This window comes from Zootoca vivipara, chromosome 1 (assembly GCF_965207765.1).
Source record: "Zootoca vivipara chromosome 1, rZooViv2.hap1.1, whole genome shotgun sequence".
In the NCBI taxonomy this organism is placed as follows: domain Eukaryota; kingdom Metazoa; phylum Chordata; class Lepidosauria; order Squamata; family Lacertidae; genus Zootoca; species Zootoca vivipara.
In genome coordinates this window covers 105,920,239-105,940,042 of record NC_142582.1, presented here as the reverse complement: position 1 = coordinate 105,940,042, position 19,804 = coordinate 105,920,239, and the positions used below count along the sequence as shown (strand labels likewise).

Genomic DNA, 19,804 nt, shown 5'->3' with positions numbered 1-19,804 from the left:
AGGAGGAAGTGGAAGACAGGAGTGCCTGGCGTGTCCGTGGGGTCACAAAGAGTCAGACATGACTAAACGACTAAACAACAAGAAGTTTAAAAGGCCATAGATTATCATTATCCAAAGGCCTGGGGAAGATTTTTATTTTTATTATTGCCTGGTGCCTAAAGATATGAAATAAAGGCCTTCCTGGGGAGAGCATTCCACAAGCAGAAGACAAGTGTAGACACATAGGTTCGGGTCACAAGAGATATGCAGTGATTTCTGTTTACTGGCTATCCTTCAAAGGCAGTTGTTTTTGATGCAGTGATGCCGGGAGTCCCAAGGTTAGGCAAAGGTTCCCCAGTGTAGAAATCAGAAATAGCAAACAAGCTTTCCTTCCGCTATGCATCATCATCTGCAATAGGGAGCTTGGTGGTACTTGTATGGGGGCACAGGCTCTGTTCATCGAGAGCGACAGCAGCTTCTCAGTTGTACAAACTGGTTCCAGACCTGCTCCAGGGTGTCTGCAACATGCAGAGGTTCTCCAACAGGTGCCTTGTGTTTCCTCCAGGTAGAGTGTTTGATCAGAACTGCTTTAAGTCAACCTGTTGTTCCCCTGAACTGGGGAGCAAGGTAACCTCACAATTAACTGGTAATTGTAATCCTGAGCTCAATATATATTTATAATCACTTGCTTTGATATAGGCTAATTGGCATGCTTTGATGCTACCCTTAATCTGAGACTCGTAATCTGGTGAACGGGTTCAAGTCTCCGCTCCTCCACATGCAGCTGCTGGGTGACCTTGGGCTAGTCACACTCCTTTGAAGTCTCTCAGCCCCATTCACCTCACAGAGTGTTTGTTGTGGGGGAGGAAGGGAAAGGAGAATGTTAGCCACTTTGAGACTCCTATGGGTAGTGATAAAGTGGGACATCAAATCCAAACATTTCATTTTCTTCTTGGGGTGGTGGGCTCTGAGCCCAGAAAGGGGAACTACCTGTAAGACTTGGGCATTTGCCACCTATGCCCTCATCTGGGCAGGTGGAGTGATGCGAAGTCCTGGCCAGAGTGACATGTGCTGCTCTGTGTAGAAAGAAGGCATGAATGTTTGCTTGGGTGTGAGCAAGCTATCTCCTTGCTGCGATGTCCGTCCAACGTCTGTAAAGGCAGGGAGACCTGGCAGGCTCAACTGATATAATATCATTCTTTTAATTAAGCACTAGAACTGGTCATTCTGGCATTTTTGACATCCTTCTTTGGGGCCAGTGGCTCAAAATACTCGCACCCATGAGTTTGATGACAATTGAGTTCTTTCCTAACCTTCTGTCACAATCCACCTCCCTGTAATTATAAAGCTCAGCAGAGACAGCAAACAGCTTCTTCCCCTCAAGATCACTAAAACTGATTTCCCCTTGTGCCTTTTTGTTGCAAATATACCCAGTTCTCACCTCGGCCACAGCTGAATTGCTAGTTGCAGCTTTCCTCAGAGTCTGTTCCAGCTTGCCAACTAAAGCACTCTGTTTACAGCCAGTCTTTTAATTTTTTTAAGAAAACAAAACAAAGGCAAAAACAGGCAGAGACTGCTACATGGCTTGGCAAAAGAACACTTGTTCCAATTGTGTGTAATGTTTACTTTCACATTTGTTGTAAGTTTCATGAACAAGGCAACCCACCAAACCTAGACTGCTTCTTTATAAGGATCTTCCTGCAGAGAGATCACTATCAGTTCACATCAAGGACCACATGATGGATGCCAAACTCCTTTACATCTAATCTTGAAACTTGGCTCTGGAGGATGACTCAACATGAAGGCTCATCTCTCAGCCACCAAAGGTTCATGGCCCCAGTAATGAATGTGATCCCCCTCACCCCTTTCATAATACATTTCTTTTGCAGATAAACTTGGCAGTTAACAAGCTAGGAAAAAGAAAAAACAAGGGATAGTTGGAGCAGTTTGATGAGAGGACCCAGTATTCTAAAGAGGAAGATATTTCAGACATTTCAATACAGGCAATTGCTAATGGATTAATACAGGCTTCGTTTTCAGTAGAATTTCACTATTTATTACCTAAAACTAGGCTCAATGTGAACTACAAAAAGAACACCCATCTTTAAATATAAATATGATCCAGTCATATTTAAAATCTTTTTCTTCTTCTTAATTGTAGAGACACAAAAGGAGACAGGCAACAAGCAAGTTGGATGGTTCCTTAAACAATGATCCAAAAGTGTTGTATTTTTTTATCTGTGAACAATTTCTAATATGGTATGTTTGCATTTGGCTCATAAGTGTCTGTACACATTCCATATTGTAGTAAGACATGTTAAATATTCCACGTGTGAACTCCCACCCACCCCCACCCCAATTATGTTAACATACTGTACGATCTCACCTCCTCTTTGGGCCCCACAGCCCCACACTATATTGCCTCTTCCTCCGTCCACAACTCACAAATAAAATACTGATCTCGGACAACACTCCCTGGCCCTATAGCTAGAGACACCCACAGCACACCATCTTCTGAAATGTTTAATTACTTTGCAGCAGCTCACTAGTCAAGAGGAAGACCAGCTCAACCCTGCTACAGAAAGGCAGTTAAGTAAAACGAGTCCCCCCCCCTTTAAGTAAAAACCTGGGAAATATTGTCTGTCCAGGGGTGGAAGAGTGGTAAAAGGCAATCAGACTTCCTGGAAAAAAATGATGGAAAATCCACAGACAGAACAGATCCTAAAATCCTATGGAAAAAGAGAACTAGGAAACATGATACTGTGAAGCAAGTGCTTTACACTCTTGAAGCAGGGATGGCGAATTTGCAACCCTCCAGATGTTATTGGGCTGCAACTCCCATTATCCCTGGCCACTGACCATGCTGGCTAGGAATAGAGGGAGTCAGAAGACCATCTGGAGTGCATCAGGTTTCTCTTCCCTGCTTTAAGCTGCGTCCCTTACATAATACATGAGCCCTTTTGTGCACTGTCCCCTCTCTCAGCTACTGCTGAGTTCACACTGCTCTGAAAGCCAATTGAACCCAAGGAAACCATAAGCTAATCAACAGGGATGAGTGACGAGTGAGTATCATTTGTCACAGCAGCATCTCAGATTCACTTGCTGCCTGGGAGGGACAGCTCAGCCCCGTTTGCAGAGCAGGCTTCTTTTAAGGTTGTGGCCATACTAGTCCTCCCCACATTTCAGTTTATCATCCTTTATCATCCCAGGGCCTGTCTTCTGCATACACACTATCTGCAATTACCATTCCAGATGCAGAGATTTCTCCCCTTTAAATTAAGCGCTGAAATTGTCCCAACAGCACCCACAGCCACCAGCCCACCTATCCGCCCATGTTTCTTGAGAAAGGGACATGGATGGAGCACTGAGATGTGCTACCACATTTAATTAACAAGGTGGCTTAAGTTTTAGGGGTTTTAAAAAAAGGATTTACAGGTGCACTGGCACAAATTTCCCGCTAAAAACATATGGCAGACAGAAGGGCAACAAGGCTTCAGTCAAGGACAGACATAGAAAACCCCACACTTTTCATTATCTGGAATATGATGAGCAGAGGTGGGGGGCACACAGACGGACCAGAAAAGTGGGCACAAACAGTGACAAATCCACAGGGTGTGATGTGGCTGGTACCCCCCCCATTATATGTTACTATCTACATTTTTAAAAAGGCTATGGGTATACCTTACGAATAATCAGTGTGTGACCTTTAAAGGACAACAACAAATGAACACCTTGATAAAGAGAACGAGCAAGGGTTGTGTTGCTAAAAGAGAGGGAGCGCAAAACATCCTTTTTTCTTTAAAAAGAAGAAATGCTCATGGAGTCAAGTCATATGGATCTGCTCTTTGCATCCACATCACACTCCCACCTTGAAAGGCTATGATGTTCTGCCAATGCACTCGAGACAGCAGAATAGCACCAGAAAGTAAAGAGATGGAAAACTGGTCTCCAACCAATCTCTTGAATGCATCACAGTGGCCGAGGGCCACGGTTAGGCCAGTTAAGACGCTACTATCCTTCATTTGGCTTCTGCATGCAAGAAATGCAGGTGTCTCCTGAGCTGCCTGCTATGAAGGCTCACTTCCTGGGACATCAAACCGGCCAGCTTCACCTTGCTGCAGGAATTGCAGGAGAGCGTTGTTCTCATCATACAAGGCACTCCATCATTTGAAACAGAAGTACAAGATGGTGGTTTCAGGGCATATGCAAAGACGGTGTTTGCTTTCTCCCCACTCCAACTCGATAAAAATATTAAAATTCTCAGAAGGTACAAATTCAAAAATTCTTCCACAGGATTCAGTTTTTTGATTCCAGACCTTACTTCTCCTTCTCCGAGGCCTCATACCAGCTTGATTCTTTCAGAAATAAGGGTGGAAAATATGCCCCCCCTAAAGGGATTAAGAAGTTCAGTTCCGGTTGGGCTGGCGGACACAAGAGTCTCGCCATCAACTCAGCAAAAAAGATGACTTTTCTTACCAATACTGTACATCACTGCAACACTGGCTGGCAGAGTCCACTGCTTGTGCAGTTTGTTTAGCTGCTGGATTACAAAATATATATATAAAGGGGGAGGAAATCACCCTTTTAAAAGTCAGAGAAGCAAACTCCCAGAATGCCCTGTACCCCACAGAATAGTGCTCTGGGGGTCAGCATTGCAGGAAATACCTCAGAGGAAAACAGCACTTCATGCCTCCTGTGCCGCTTTCCCCACACACGGCGCCCCTTTTGGGCAGACTCGGTCCAAACAAGTGTCCAGAAAGCAATCCTTGAATGGTGAGAAGACTTCTTTATACTCTGATTTGGTAACCGTTGAGATCCGGCATAGCTTTGGGCTCTGTAGGCTTCTTCTCTCCAGATGGTCTAAAGGGTAGGGGAGAGAAAAGGGGAAAGGGAGGAACACAAGTGAAATGGAGTATCGTTGTGCAGAACCTTTTCCAACTGTTAAAGAGAGGGTCGAAGAAGCACCTCTCAATGCCCCACCCGGCTACTACAGTGATGGGACAGATTTTCAGCCAGCTGGACATGCTGAGTGTTCAAAGAGTTAAGTTCAGGCAGAGGTCCAAGTCTTGGCTTGGCCAGCCACATTTTCAGTCCCCAACTATCCATCCGCTTTACCCTCAGGGGACCTTGGGAGAGATGGTGGCAGCTTTGGGGAAGGCTAGAAGTAGTGCCAACTTCTTGCTAAGCTTCCCCACAGTGATCTGGCCAAGCCAGAGGGGAGTGGGTGAGGTTGCAGATGGCATGGATTTATTTTCTGCTATGCATATCAGGGAGAGAAGACCTCCTTGACCTAGATGCAGGTGCAGATTTCTGCCCCAACTCTGTGGAACACTGAAGCTGCTGTCCTAACACATGCTTGCTAGGGAAGAAGTGGGGATCCTTTGACCTTGCAGATGTTGCTGGACTACAACTCCCATCAGCATCAGCAAGCATGGCCAATGGCCAGGGATGATGGGAACTGTAGTTCAGCAACATCTGGAGGACCAAAGGTTCCCCACACCTCAGCTGAACATAGTTGGGCTTATGCTTAAATAAACATCTTCAGAATTGCTCTGTAGGACTGAGGAGCTGCACTTAAAAGCTCAAAGATAGCAAAGAAATAAATGTAACAACACTTTTAAAGTTGCTGGTAGGTGCTATGATCAACTTCACAACATCCAAACAGATGGAAAGCGAGGTGCTGAAGAAGCAATCAGAGGCTGTACACACCCAAAAGATGCAAGTAAATTTTTATGACATGTGCCTCAGCTCACAACCAGCTATAAAGTTTCAAAAAGTGTGTACTGCATATGTGTTTGCATGCTTAAACTACACTAAGTTGTTACAGCTATTGGATTTTAATTAATAGTATGTATATTCTATTGCTGTTTCATATAAATCATTTTTCTATATGCAATTGCTTTAACTGTTTTTATGAAGGCAACTGTTCCAAATACGTTTTTATTATATTGCAAAATGCTGTGGAATGTCTCAGGGGAAGTGATTCATAAGTGAAATGAATAAGAATAAATGAGGAGAGATATGGGGACAAAAATCCCACACCAGGGTTGGTCATCTGCATAGAATCAACATCCTTTGCACTCACCGCCGTTCTGTCCTGCTGTTGCGACGATGTGGACTGGATTGGCTTCGCTGTGGGGATGACACATCCTTCTTCCTATCCTTGGTGGGTGATGGTGGCCCTGTTCCTTTGCTGATCTAGGAGGAGGAAAGTGACAATGAGCAGTAGAAGCCATTACCGTAGGTTCTTCCCACAGCAGCCATGTAAATTCACATCCGACAAGTGCAGTAAACATTAAGAGCAAGGAGAAGGAGGTTACGGCGGAGAATGCTAACACTAAGCATCTATGTATAGCTCCTTCTGAAATGTTCAAAGCACATAACCAATATGTTGCATTAATCAACCTTCTTCAACTTGCACATCTCCAGATGTTTTGGACTACAACTCTCACCATCTAGTACCATTGGTCACGCTGGCTGGGGCCGATTGGAGTTATAGGCCAAAACAGGAATGCACCAGGATGGGGAGAGCCTTGGTTTTACATTCATACCTTGGTTTTCAAACAGCTTAGGTCTCAGATGTTTTGGCTCCCAAATGCCGCAAACCCGGAAGTGACTGTTCTGGTTTGTGAACTATTTTTGGAAGCCGAACATCCGACGGGAGTTTCGCAGCTTCCGATTGGCTGCAGAGCATGGCGGAGTGAGATTTTAATCAGGGATGGCCCAGCTCATACTCTTGGCCATTTTACTGTGTCAACTCTTGGTGGTTCTGCATGCATTTTACTACAGTGTGAGCTGTCTTGCACCATCTCACATCGACGCCTTATTAATTTAAAGCATTTTTTCCTTGCTGTTCCACTAGAAAGTCTCCCAGAGTGGCTTGCGTATGATCAGTAAAACTGGTCTCTGCCCAGAGGCTTACAATCTACAGTAAAACCACACCACACAGAAAGGAGATAGGAAGGAAGGGGGGGGAAGCAAATTACACACCAATTCTTACAGAAATATAGTACTTATTGTGTAATGACCAACTAGAATATAAAACAGTTCAGGGAGAGGAGGAACCAAAGTAAGCTGCTCTCTCAGCAGAGCAGAGAGAGTAGCCCTGGTTCCATCTGCTGCAGCCTGATGGAATCCTTGGTACATCTACAGAATAAACGAGATACTGCAGTTATCAGTTTGTTAATAAAAACACAATATAAAAATGGAGTTAACAGACAGATCTGAGGCCTGGATCAATGGAGAAGCAAACAATTCTCCTCTCCATTCCTCAGCCCACTTCTGCCTAGCACTCAAGAGACTCTTAAAGACTTTGCCCTAAAGCATGGCATATAACATTCATTAACAGGCATACAAGTACGGTAAGAGGATTCAAGGACAGCCAACACTGCGTCCTTCACAAATCCCACCAGTCCTTGTCAGCATGGCCAATGGTAAGGCATGATTGGAGCTGTTGTAGTAGGGGAGAGGGGGTTATTGGTTTGGTTTGTTCTTCTTCTTATTATGTATGTTGTGTTTTTACCTTGTATTTTTATGCTGTGAACCACCACTGAGATCTACGGATGAAGAGCAGTATACAAATTTAATGAATAATGATTATAATAGTCATGTTAGTAATTGTCCAACAACCTCTGGAGGGAACTAGACAAACTAAACCGAGGGCTTTTGGCTTTAAGGCTTGACCCCAGCAAACAGAACTCAGCGTTAATAAACCACTCGCAAGGTAACAGCATCTCCCACCCTCTCACCTTTAGCCTCATATCACGGGAATGCCTCTCGAGCTCCTTGCGGAAGTCATCACGGCCCAGCTTCTCTACATCCAAGATGGAGTGCTTCCACTCAATCTGCTCCACGCTGTGTGGGTCATGGGACACACACTGGCCAAGCTTCACCTTTTTTAGGGTGTGCCAACAGCGCTGGTACGCCTCCTCATAGTCAAAGATCAGATCGCTCAGCGTGCGGAAAGTGGCCGCTTTGTACATGAGATCCTCACGCCGACTAATGCCCAGGGCACCATAGCGGCCCCCAAAGTTCACTCCCAGCACAATATGGCGGAAGTAGTTCCCTGAGAAGTAGGTTTTGAAGCTGATGGGGAAACGCTCCAGGGTTGGCATGTTGTTGGTGAGGTAACTGTGAATGGTGAAGCATTCAGGAAACAGATGGTACAACAGAAAGAAGAATATAGTAAGGGCCCTTCCCCACATCTCCAACGATATCTTAGCCACCTTGGTTGATTATATCCAGATAGGTAGATCTAGATAGCAAACCCCATTGATCTCACCTGAAGATACAAGCTGAACAGACCTGTCTGCTTTGGAGGGACCTTCTCCTCTAAGTGATATCCACATGCAGTCATGTACTTGGGCATAGTCCTGAAGCATCAGCGGACCAAAAAGACTATTTGGTACAAAGCTCATTTGGTTCTTCTTGGTTGACACACAAGAGAACTCCCTGCCTGAGGAAACTCACCATGCCCTTCCTTGATGTCGGTCTTTTGTCACCTCCTGAATATTTTTATTTATTTACTAGCTAACCGGCCACGCGTTGCTGTGGTTCTTTCCTGTGACCCCCCCCCGTCCCGATCCATGACTTATCCTGCCCCTCCTCCCTCCACCCCGGCTCATCCCTGTGTTTAGGTAGGATACCCTTCCCTCTGTTGTCCCTGGGGAGTGTTGGCCCCTCCCCCCTGTATCTCCATACCTTGGCCCCCACCCTTCAAAAAGGAACTGTCAGCTTCTAGGTTCTATTTCCCAGCATGCACTTTTGTCTGAGCCTTCTGTTGTCCCTGGGGAGTGTTGGCCCCTCCCCCATGTATCTCCATACCCTGGCCCCCACCTTTGGAGAAGGAACTGTTAGGTTCTGGGTTCTATTTCCCAGCATGCACTTTTGTCTGAGCCCTCTGTTGTCCCTGGGAAGTGTTTACTTTGTGGAAAACCAGGTCTATACCTGCCCAGGTGTGAGATTTGAGGGATTTTCTTTTCCAACAATGCTCGGGGAGTGGCCTGGATCGCTGTGTCAAAATTTCAGGGCGATTGGTCAAGTGGTTACAGGGGAAAGTGGAACACGCACTTTCACAATTTTTACATTTATATATATATAGATTATTAGGGCAATAATTTGTTCCCCCAAATTGAATGCTTGGTAATACCAGATGTATTTTGCTAGCTGGTTTGAAATGACATGATGTGGTGGGCTTCAAATGCTACAATATTAAAGCCATCCTGTTGAAATTATTGTGCTTGAACTGATATGCACACACTCTCCTGAGAGAAAAGGATACATTCCCAGGATCACAGCTTCCAGACACTTGATTGGCAGAGCCTCTTTTGTCATTTCCTTGGCCAGATCCATCAGCCTATGGAACAAGACAACAGGAGGTGCAAGAGAATTAAGGGGGGGGAGGGAGCTAGTGTCAAGCAGAACATAGGTAGAGAGAGTGGTCTGGGAGAAGACAGAATCGTCTGGTCGCACAAGGAGAGAGGGAAAACCCTTTGCTTGATTCAGACTAAGTTCCCCTCACCACATCCCTCTTCCTCACTGATGACACAGTTTCCCTTCAATAATTCAGTGACATTTCATCTTCCAAGCCAGACTGCATCCTGCACATATATTTGGATTAATTTCTATTTTGATCAAACCCATGGTGTTCCTCTTACTTCTGTTATTCGATGTCCCAAGGTAGGAGGAACAAGTGCAAGGTGGAACGGAGGTCTGCAAAAAGCCACCCATAATCAGGAATGTCCAGTGAACGAGCTGAATGTATTTATATAAGCAAGACATCAATAATGACAAAGGTTCCGAAATACTATGCTGCATGGAGTTCAGGGATACTGAAGCAGAAAGTATATGGACTATCAGTGTAAGGCAGGCATAGGCAAACTCCAGCCCTCCAGATGTTTGGGACAATTCCCATCACCCCTAGCTAACAGGACCAGTGGTCAGGGATGATAGGAATTGTAGTCCCAAACATCTGGAGGGGGGAGTTTGCCTATGCCTGGTGTAAGGCTTATAAATCCAGAAAATAATGACAGAACCTTGCTCTTTTACAGGCTATTATGCATACTTTCCAGGATGCTGATTAATGGGTCCTCAGCATCTGGAAGAGCACTGTGCTCTTGTACTGTAGTTTGGCCAAGAAGTCAAAACTCCAAGCAGCTGCATCCAACTTAATAGTTCAGTTTTTGTGCTGTGCCTCCCTTGGGAGGCAAGTCATTGAGACGTCAGCCAACAAAGAGCTCAGCCTGGGCCTTTTGGCCAGCCTCAGTAGAGTCTTCAGAGAAGGTAAGATCCAACATGGGTGACTTCAGAGTGATAGTACTTACCCAGTCAAAGGCCTGCTTTTCTTGATTTCAAAGAACTGTGTCCCAGTGTGATTGTACCTGGGAACAAGGAATTAAGGGCCACACAGCTTGGAAGAGGTGACTGAAGTTGCTGCAATCACAAAACTCCTAGCTAGCAAAGCACCAACAGCACAAAAACAACAAGAAGAGAAATTGGGTGCTCTGGGACAAACTAGATGTGATGCTAAATGCATAATTAGAAACCATGCCAAGACTGTTGCTTTTATTATTAAATAGCAAGTCCATAGCTCCCAATTTTCATCAGGGCTGCAGTTGTGCATGGAGAAGTTTAATCCTTCTCCCTCTGGCCACAATACTAATGAAATTCCATCCCTTCTCTGGCCATGCAGCCACAGAAAAGCCCCCACTGGTGCCAGTTGCAGTTATGGGCACCTACACAGATGGCTTTTAGCACAGCCAAGAGCAGGGGTCAGCAAGCTTTTTCATTAGGGGGCCGGGCCACCGTCCCTCAGACCTTGTGGGGGGCTGGACTATATTTGGGAGGGGGGGAGAATGAACAAATTCCTATACCCCACAAATAACCCAGAGATACATTTTAAATAAAAGGACACATTCTACTCTTGTAAAAACACGCTGATTCCCAGACCGTCTGCGGGCCGGATTTAGAAGGAGATTGGGCCACATCTGGCCCCTGGGCTTTAGGTTGCCTACCCCTGGCCCAGAGCCTTCAGCAACACAATGTTAAATTCCTCTTCTTTACCAAAGCTAGGCAAAGGAGAGCAGCACATTATCTACTGTCCTTGACCTTCCTCAAAGAATTAAATGCAGAGTTCCTCCCTTTGGATTGCACAATGGGCATCAAGTAAAATGCATTTGAATGGTGCATTTCTCATGCCAGAAGCCTCCAATGGATTAACTTCATCTTGCTTACACAGAGATGCCAAGGGAACAAATAAAAGGAAGCTAGTTTTAGATGGCAAAACCACAGGCTGTAACAAACAGCAGTTTCCTTTGGGAGGGGACTGGGCTTCTTTCCCCAGTTGGCCTGAAGTTGCAAGCAGGCAGAAATTCTCTTTTGTGGTCAAAGCAGGGAACTTGCCCGGCTTCCCTTTTTATTCCTTGGCAATGTGGCAGAGGTTAAAAGGATACTGAAGCTCCCTGATATAACGCTGTACAGCTTCCAGGCGCTCAGGGATAGGAGTGGATGGCTGGAGCGTAGGCACACTTGGTATGGGAATCTGTGCATAAAAGGGGGAGGGTGGAGGCAAGGTATGAGATCACCAAACAGACATCAACTTACAGACACAGCCCACACCCAGACACAGCACCAAAGGCACATTGAATCATCGCTCCACAGAACCACACGAAATAGCTCATTTTTATTACTGGTCACCTGAGGATAGTCATGCAGAGCAAGCGATCAAGAGGGAATTATTCCATTTTCAGATAGCTAAAAGAGAAATCTGATTATCCCAAAAAATTCTCAGAAAGAAAGAAGGAAGGAAGGAAGGAAGGAAGGAAGGAAGGAAGGAAGGAAGGAAGGAAGGAGCTTTGATATGCAGGATGAGCTAGGAGGATACCACAAAGTAATTTGGAAAGCAGTTGCAGCAGAAATAAAAATGTGCATCACAGACTTAAGGAGTGTTATGCGAGCATTAACAATGATAGGTAGTAGTAACAAGTACGGTAGATGTAGGTGAAAAGGACAGGGTATTCCTGTAAATGAGGAATACTTTTCACATCTCTTAGGGAACAACAGTGCAGGAGCCCCAGCTAGCAGTACCACGCAGCCACTCTTAGCAGAAGGCGTTTAAAACGAGGGGTAGGAATTAGAGCACCTACAGCCACTCCTGGTGCTGTAGAGCTTATTACTATTCAAGATGATGAGCTGTGGTCTGAAATCTAAGCATGCTAAACACAGAGAGACCAGCCCTTAGGCAGAGCCATTAAAGGTCTATATGACTTCAGGTGGTTCAGGTGCAACATTTAGCAGTTATTAGTTTCTCCAGAAAGGGTGTGCACCGGAGAAAGAGAAAATGGAGAGCCGAAATGTACTTGCCAAACAAAGTCATAATGCTCGATGGGCTTCCAGAAATGCAGTACAGGCACTTGGGCATTTTTAAGGTGTAAGAGAGGAGAGAACTGCCTGGGAGATTCCAGATTCCCCCCCCCCTTTTTTAAATCAACAACACACTCCTTAAGCCAAGGAGCTAAGCTACAGATAACAAGCGGATGGTGGAGGCACAAAAACCTTTAAAAACAAACAAACCTCCACACACAGCCTTCCAAATACTAGAAGAGATGCTAGTCAACCTAACCCATACAGAAGTTGTGCCTTATCTAAATTGCAGCTATGTTAAAAAACAGTTCTCTTAGTTGCTTCCTCCTCTGCTGGAAGAAGCAGAAGTTGCTGTTGCTGCTTCTCCCCATCTGCTTTACCTCAAGGGCATATGAAATATTCCCAGTGTAACTGAAACCACTTAAAAGTGCAGAAGAATCTCCTAATACCTATGACTAGTCCTTCACTTAAGCAATTAAACTGATGAGGAATTCTGTATACTTGTCTACACAAACCTGGGCCTGGAGCCCAGACTAGGTTAAGGTTTCATCTTTATCCAGCATCCTAGTCTTCACTTAGTGAAAGGGAGGGAGGGAAGAAGGAGAGACAGTAATCTGCCCCTTTTATCTCAAAGCTAACTGATAAGCTGTGTTAATGCTTTGTTGGGACACTGCCCTGCTGCTTTCCACTCAAAATATGTCCAAGCAAAAGCTTTAATTGATCCAAGCAACTGCTAAAAGGAAACATAAATCTGTGGCTGCTAGCCCTTTCTGAAGAGCTTTGAAAAGCAGAGTGTCGTGCTTATGGCTACTCAGTGAAGTCAGCAGCACAGCCAAGAAGAGACAGTGTGCTTGTCCACATCAGAGAAAAATGTGGGTTTGCACCTGCCTTTCTCCCCTTTAATGTAGGGGTGTCCACATTATGTCTCCCCCCTTTAAATGCATGGCTGTTTGGTCTTAGGCATTTTGGATTTTTTTTCAAGGACTGAAATCCTGTTCTTCTTAAGTTTGATTCCTGAGCCAGTTAACATGATTAGGAATTGTTTCATCATGTTCAGGGGAGTATCTGAAAGGAAGCAGAAAAGTTTTCATGTAATAAGGTGGTCTCCATGTGGACTGGCAGTGTGCATTCAATGTAGGATGCCATCAGAGATAACTGGGCATCTAATGCAACATTAAAGTGGTCAAGGTCAATAGGCTTTAGAGGCCCCCCCCCCCAAAAAAGACAATGCTTTACTGGAGAGTCTACATTGTAGAAGATTTGCAAAGCATATATATTTTCCTCAGAGGCAGGACAGTGAACACCATTGTTAGTTTGCAACTGCTCCCACACAAAATACTCTCGTTGCATTTTGCAATACAGACAAAACCATAAATCTACGTAAGTGTGAATTCCTGGCATTGAACTACTAGACTTGACAGCCACCCATGTTTGACTCTGAGAACTTGGGACTGGATCTCATCCAGATTTGAAGCCTACAGAAAAAAAGATTACAGAGATGCTTTGGAACTGTGTAGATTTGGCAGGTCTAGTGTGTTCTAGCATTAAGTCTCAAAGCATCTAGGGAAATAGTACAATAATAAAGTATCATGTACCTTTAATGTGGTCTTAAGTGGTACATAATATAGCCCAGTACTAACTCTGAGATGCACTTTTGTTCACTTCTTTCATAATAAATAAGTCAACCTGGATCTTCTATAACCATTATTCCCAAATCTCCCCTTATGGACCTGTCTCTGTACCTTAATATAATCAATGGAGCCCCCCTTTTAAAGTGCTCCTTCAAGCTCAAGCACGGAGAGTTACTCCATGGATGCAGCCATGACCCCACTTCATCGCAACTGAGGAACACCTCCATGGCACCTACTTAATTGGCCTTTCTGCACACCACAACTTTTTGTTCTCCCACAACTTTTTAACATCCTCCCATTTTAAATGGACATTTTAATATTAATTACATTGAACAGTTAATACTCTCCTTTTTTTGGCCTTTTACAGCTGGACTGTTTTTTGCTTTCAGAGATGGTTTTTAGGTTTCTGTGATCAAGACCACTTGATCCAAGTGACTGTGGCTGCTATTAGATTTTGCTCTCTGTGATATGGTGGCATTGGGATGGTCTTTTATCTATTTTGTTCTTCTTCTTTAAAAACTTGTCCAAAAACTTTCTACACATCACCCAGAGAACTGTGTATTGGATTTTTTATAATAAATAATGGAAAGCTACGTTACTAAAGAGCATGAGGAAGAAAAGACAGTATAGGGGGGCATTTGGTGCATTGCAATGTCAGCTGGCTGAGTTGGGTGAGTCAAGGGTGACAGCAGTCTGGCGAGAGCAAGGACAGATGGAAAGCCAGCACTCTTGAAATGGGGAAGTAGAGTGGACTCCACTTAATACTGGTTGCACTTGCTATTAACAGCTGTTTTGTCTAAGGCAAGCATGCTAACCATCTGCCATACATGGTAACAGCAGCCAAGGTCCCGCTCATGAATGTAGTCCTCGGCATGGAAGCTACTTGAAAATGCAGCCATGTGGCAAACCTTCTGGTTTTGGCACCTTTAACTGCTTGCTACCGTTGCAAACCCCTAGAAACTTTCCCCTGCTGTGGGTGCACAGCAGGGATCCCTTCACATGCTACTGAGGAATCTCCCTAGATCAAGGGTGTGGAGAACGTAGCTGAAGTTTCTGGGCTAAGCATGTGCTCAGAGGTATCCGGCCCACCCTGAACTCATTCTTTGCACCTCAGGATTTGAACTGCAGGATTCTATTTTTTTTTAAAAAAAACCACCCAAGCCCACTGGACTAAGGGCTGAGACTGTTAAGGTTTGTGGCATTCGCATTTTGTCTGCCTCCATTAAATGTTACACTACTTGATTTGATACAAGTCGGCACCTACAACTCTTTTGCAACTCTTTTTCCTGAATCTTCCCTATACATTTAGGGTCTAGATCACTTCAGGCACCTTGACCAAGCTCAGACCACGATAAATGTTGATGGCTACCCACTAGTCATTTTTGCCACAACATAATAAGATGGCTGCTCTGATCTGGAATTTGGTTTCCTACATTGGTTCATTTCAGAGACACCTTCAGCACACAGCAAGCAAGAGCAATCCTTAGTCTGTGGGTGTGTACACACATATAGCTGTAAAGTGCATTTGTTGCCTTCCCTTCTGCAGATGAATCTTCTGGACTGTGTACACACTTCGTTGCCTTCATACAATAGGCATATTGCTCTCTTGTTTTGAAATCACAGGTGGAAACAGCAACCAAAACCTCTTTCTCCTCTGTAAGGGACCCCTGACCGTTAGGTCCAGTCGTGACGGACTCTGGAGTTGTGGCGCTCATCTCGCGTAATTGGCCAAGGGAGCTGGCGTACAGCTTCCAGGTCATGTGGCCAGCATGACAAAATTCTGGCTCTCTGGCGAACCAGAGAAGTGCACGGAAACGCCCTTTACCTTCCCACCGGAGCGGTACCTATTTATCTACTTGCACTTTGACGTGCTTTCGAACTGGTAGGTTTGCAGGAGCTGGGACCAAGCAACGGGAGCTCACCCCATCACGGGGATTTGAACCGCCGACCTGATCGGCAAGCCCTAGGCTCAGTGGTTTAACCCACATCACCACCCGCGTTCTCCTCTGTACTTGAACACAATTGGAAAGGAGCTGGCTTCCTCCACAGCATTTTAAAATAATAATAATCCCCACAGTTTATCAAAATCCCAAAGCTTTGATCAGCTTAATGTTGCAATGGCTATAAATGTTTCCCACTAAAAGCCATATTATCTGACTTCTTATGGCGGCAGGTCAACAGATTTGAAGCTTCTCTATTTTGTACGTTGCCCTTTAACAAAATGTAGTATCTATATGTTGCCCTTTAAAAACCACAATGTCTCCAGTGGAATCAAATGGTGTAACAGGGAGCCTGAAGTGCCTTTTTTTGCACTCCTCTTTCAATAAATGAAACTGTTGTAATGTTGCGTGCCTGGTGGCAAGACAAGGGAGACTTTGAGACCTTTTCATATCATACTGTAGGCATCAAGAGTAGTATACTAGCCTCATCTGTCCAGTATAAAAATTATGGCAAAACTTTTCCTAATACCGTCTCTTCCTCAAAACGGTTCCTTTTCTAGCCCAAACTAGTTGCAGTATGCCTATTCTGTAGCCCTTTTGCAAGTCAATTCTCAACACATAGTTATACAGCCTTGGATGATGATGTGCATGTTATTTAGTTACCGGTACTTTTCCCCAGCACATGTCCCAACCTCATATGCTTTCAGCATTAATATTTTAACAAAGTTGTTCAAAAGCCGGATAGTGCTATCAGAGGCTACTTGAGTTACTTCAATCACTAATGTACACAAAGGGCACTTCTGGAGCCAATCTGCGCGCACTCCACATTAAAACAGGCAGCATTCCCAAACATTGTTCCAAGAATTCTGCATTCCCTTGTGCTGCTATGGAAGATCCTGACTTCATTAACAAACAAGAAGTCGCTAATGTAGAGGACACAAAAACATCAAAGACCTGTTGATACCGTCTCAGGTATGCAAAGGCAGAACCCTAGCAGTTTGCATACTCACTCTGCAGTTCATCTCCTTCCTCACTATTAACTAGAATCTTGACATTGCCGGGTTTCAATCCCAGATTTCCCCCTCCCCCTCTATCTTCTCATTTCATTCATTCGCTGGCCTGTAACTCTGAGATTCAGTTTACACCTGCCTTCGTCCTGCACAAAACAGCTCCCTCTCACCTTGGGCAGGTCAGTGGCTCCCCGGATCCTCAGGGCCACCCTTTCTCCCTCGGGGTGGATCTTGGCCACGTGCTTCCACATCCTCTCCCAGGTAGCCTGGTTGACGGGCAGCCCGCCTCGGTTGACGAAAAAAGGGACTCCTCCATCTCGAAGATCTTCCTCCGCATCTTCTTCCTGCTCCTCGTCTCTCTGCACCACCCCTTCGCTGGCCTCGGACCTCCGATGCGCGGCCGCGCCGCTCCCCCCGCCGTCCACTCTGCCGCCCGACATGCCGGCAGCCGCATCCACCGGCTCGGCGTCCCGCTAGCTTAGGGTGCCGCGCCGCCGGGCCTCTTGCGCTTGCTGGGGCCCGAGCTGGCCGCTGCTGGAGACATGGCAGTTAGCGAGCCGAGGCCCTTGAAGACAGACAAGACAAAGAGGGTGTGGCTCATTCACGCGAGGAGCCCGCAGCGTCCAGGGGAGCCGAGGGCAAAACTCTCCCGCCCTCCAACTAGAAGGGCGGAGGATCCCCGAATGACTTCAGGAAGCGATTTCTGGGCGATTTAACGAAATTGCTATCCATTCACACGCAAAGGCGCAGCGCAGCAATGATGCGGATTTAGGGGTTGGGGTTTTTTGTGTTTTCTTTTTTTTGCGGGTGGGAGAAATGCATACTTTAAAAATTTGTTCCTAATTCTTATTAAATCTGAATTTACTCTTCACTCACCTAGCAGGGCATCGCCAGCCGGTAGAGCAGCAAGTCCACGAAACCATCCCAAGGGGAGCCAACGGAGAGACTCGCCGCCCGCCCGGCGGCTGAGAGAAGCCAAACAAAAGGCGGCGGCGGGATTCGGGCGTAGGCGAGCGGAGGAGACGCTCTTCTGCCAGTTGCAGAAGGGGAGAGAGGGAGGGAGGGTTTTCCTCTTCCTCCTCCTCCTCCTCCTCACCCTCGCGGGGTGCTTCCGAGGCGCAGCCCAAAGCCGGCCGGCTGCGAGGCAGGTGAGCTCAGCGCCTGTCACAATGCCAAGAGCGGGGACTGGCGCGCGCGGGAGAGAAGCAGGGGAAGGGGCGCGCGCGCTCTCGCTCGCTCGCTTCCTCTCGGCCAGACCCGCTAGCCGTGCGCGGCTGAGCCGGAGGGACAAAGGCCCGCGCGCTCTGAGGCAGCGGCTCTCTTTGCCCGCTGGACGACAAGCAGGAGGAGGAGGAGCCGGCGGGGCAGATGCTGCTGCTGTGGCTGCTCCTCCTGCGCGCAAGGGCCGCGGTTTGCGGAACCTGCAGGCGGCGCCTCGGGCCCAAGCGCTCGCGCAAAAAAAAAAAAAAAAAAAAGCCGGCCTAGGGCGACACCGGGGGGCGGCGGCCGCTGGGTCTCGCTCCCTCCATCCCACCCCCTGAAGCCAAACTCTCCCTGCGCATGCGTTGCTTCCTGGCGGCCGCGGCTAGTTAAAGGGACAGTGACAACCCCTCCGCCCCAAATCAGGCAAACTGCTGCAAGTTTGGCTGGAGCCAGAGCGGCAGAGAAGAGAGGGAGGGGTGTCTCTCTGCCCAAAGCTCCCTTCTTCTTCCCTTCCCTTTCTAAAGCTGCATGCAAGACGCGCAATCTGCTGCGTATTCTTAACCCAGGATCTTGGGAACGGATTGTTGTTCCAATGGCACTCTGCACATGCTCAGAGGCAATTGTCTTCGGGTTTTACTTCTCTTGCTCCAGGGCGGAGCTCTCTGGCATTGAGGACAGGCTTCTGGACGGGGGCGGGTATTGTTTTTGTTCGTTATTGCTCTATATAGAATTGTGTTTTTATATTGTAAACTGTCCTGTGATCTTCCAATGAATGAATGAATTATTCTTTTCTATGTCTGCTTAAAACATCTTAGTTCAGGCACGCCTATCCAGACACGTAGAAATTACATGTGTTTTATTTCCTTTTTAGCTAATGTTGGTTTTAACCATTGCTGGAATGCTATAGATACCAGTTTTTAATTGTTTTTATAATCGATTGTAATGTTTTATATTTTTATTTATTGCTTTAGAAAAGAATATACAGTACAGTATACAGGACAAGACAGAGACTATAATGTTACGCATTCCTGAGCAAATATGCAGTTGTAACAAAATCAGTCACAGATTTGCTTGGGCAGAACAGCTGCTTGTCTCATCACAAAACGGAGCTACAAGCATCCCAAAGAAGAGACCCTGCTTTGTTATTTGATGGGCAGCAGAGGTTTTTTAAGGCCTGTGAAATAATCTGAGAGTTGCAAATGTCCAAAGGGCATTCTAAAAATTCCTGTACTTGCACAAAAGGTCCCTGTGAGACACTTAAGAAGCAGGGCATGGACTCTTTGCTAGTAAAAGTGATTGTCTTAGAGCAGGCATCCCCAAACTTCGGCCCTCCAGGTGTTTTGGGCTACAATTCCCATCCTTCCTGACCACTGGTCCTGTTAGCTAGGGATCATGGGAGTTGTAGGCCAAAATATCTAGAGGGCCACAGTTTGGGGATGCGTGTCTTAGAGAAAAACCTTTGGATCCCCTGGACTCTGACATGATTCTCTATCTCGGGCATCCCCAAACTGTGGCCCTCCAGATGTTTTGGCCTACAACTCCCATGAGTTGAAGGAGCCATTTGCTGCTTGTCCTCAGGCACCATAATGTCTTGGTCAGCTCTGCTGGCTCATTTCCAGCTCTGGTTGGCCATTCCCTTTAAAATCCTGAGCAGCTTAGGATCAAGTTTTCTAAAGTTGTG

The 19,804-nt window shown here is 46.1% G+C and overlaps 1 protein-coding gene across 2 annotated transcripts; it reads right to left on the bottom strand.

Moving 5' to 3' along the window:
• Window positions 1-2,012: 2,012 nt before the first annotated feature.
• On the bottom strand, window positions 2,013-18,465 carry VASH1 (vasohibin 1). Of its 2 annotated transcripts, none has more exons than XM_035108117.3 (8): window positions 17,797-18,465; window positions 17,091-17,485; window positions 11,430-11,518; window positions 10,302-10,358; window positions 9,260-9,334; window positions 7,728-8,109; window positions 6,065-6,177; window positions 2,013-4,839 (listed from the first exon to the last, which is right to left on the bottom strand). In XM_035108117.3, the coding sequence occupies exons 2-8, from the start codon at window positions 17,358-17,360 to the stop codon at window positions 4,767-4,769; spliced, it is 1,059 nt and encodes a 352-aa protein (XP_034964008.1). In that variant the 5' UTR covers window positions 17,361-17,485; window positions 17,797-18,465; the 3' UTR covers window positions 2,013-4,766. The 2 variants fall into 2 exon arrangements, with proteins under 2 accessions (XP_034964008.1, XP_088528637.1); XM_088672511.1 differs by having other exon boundaries at window positions 17,091-17,451; window positions 17,797-17,937.
• Window positions 18,466-19,804: the final 1,339 nt, after the last annotated feature.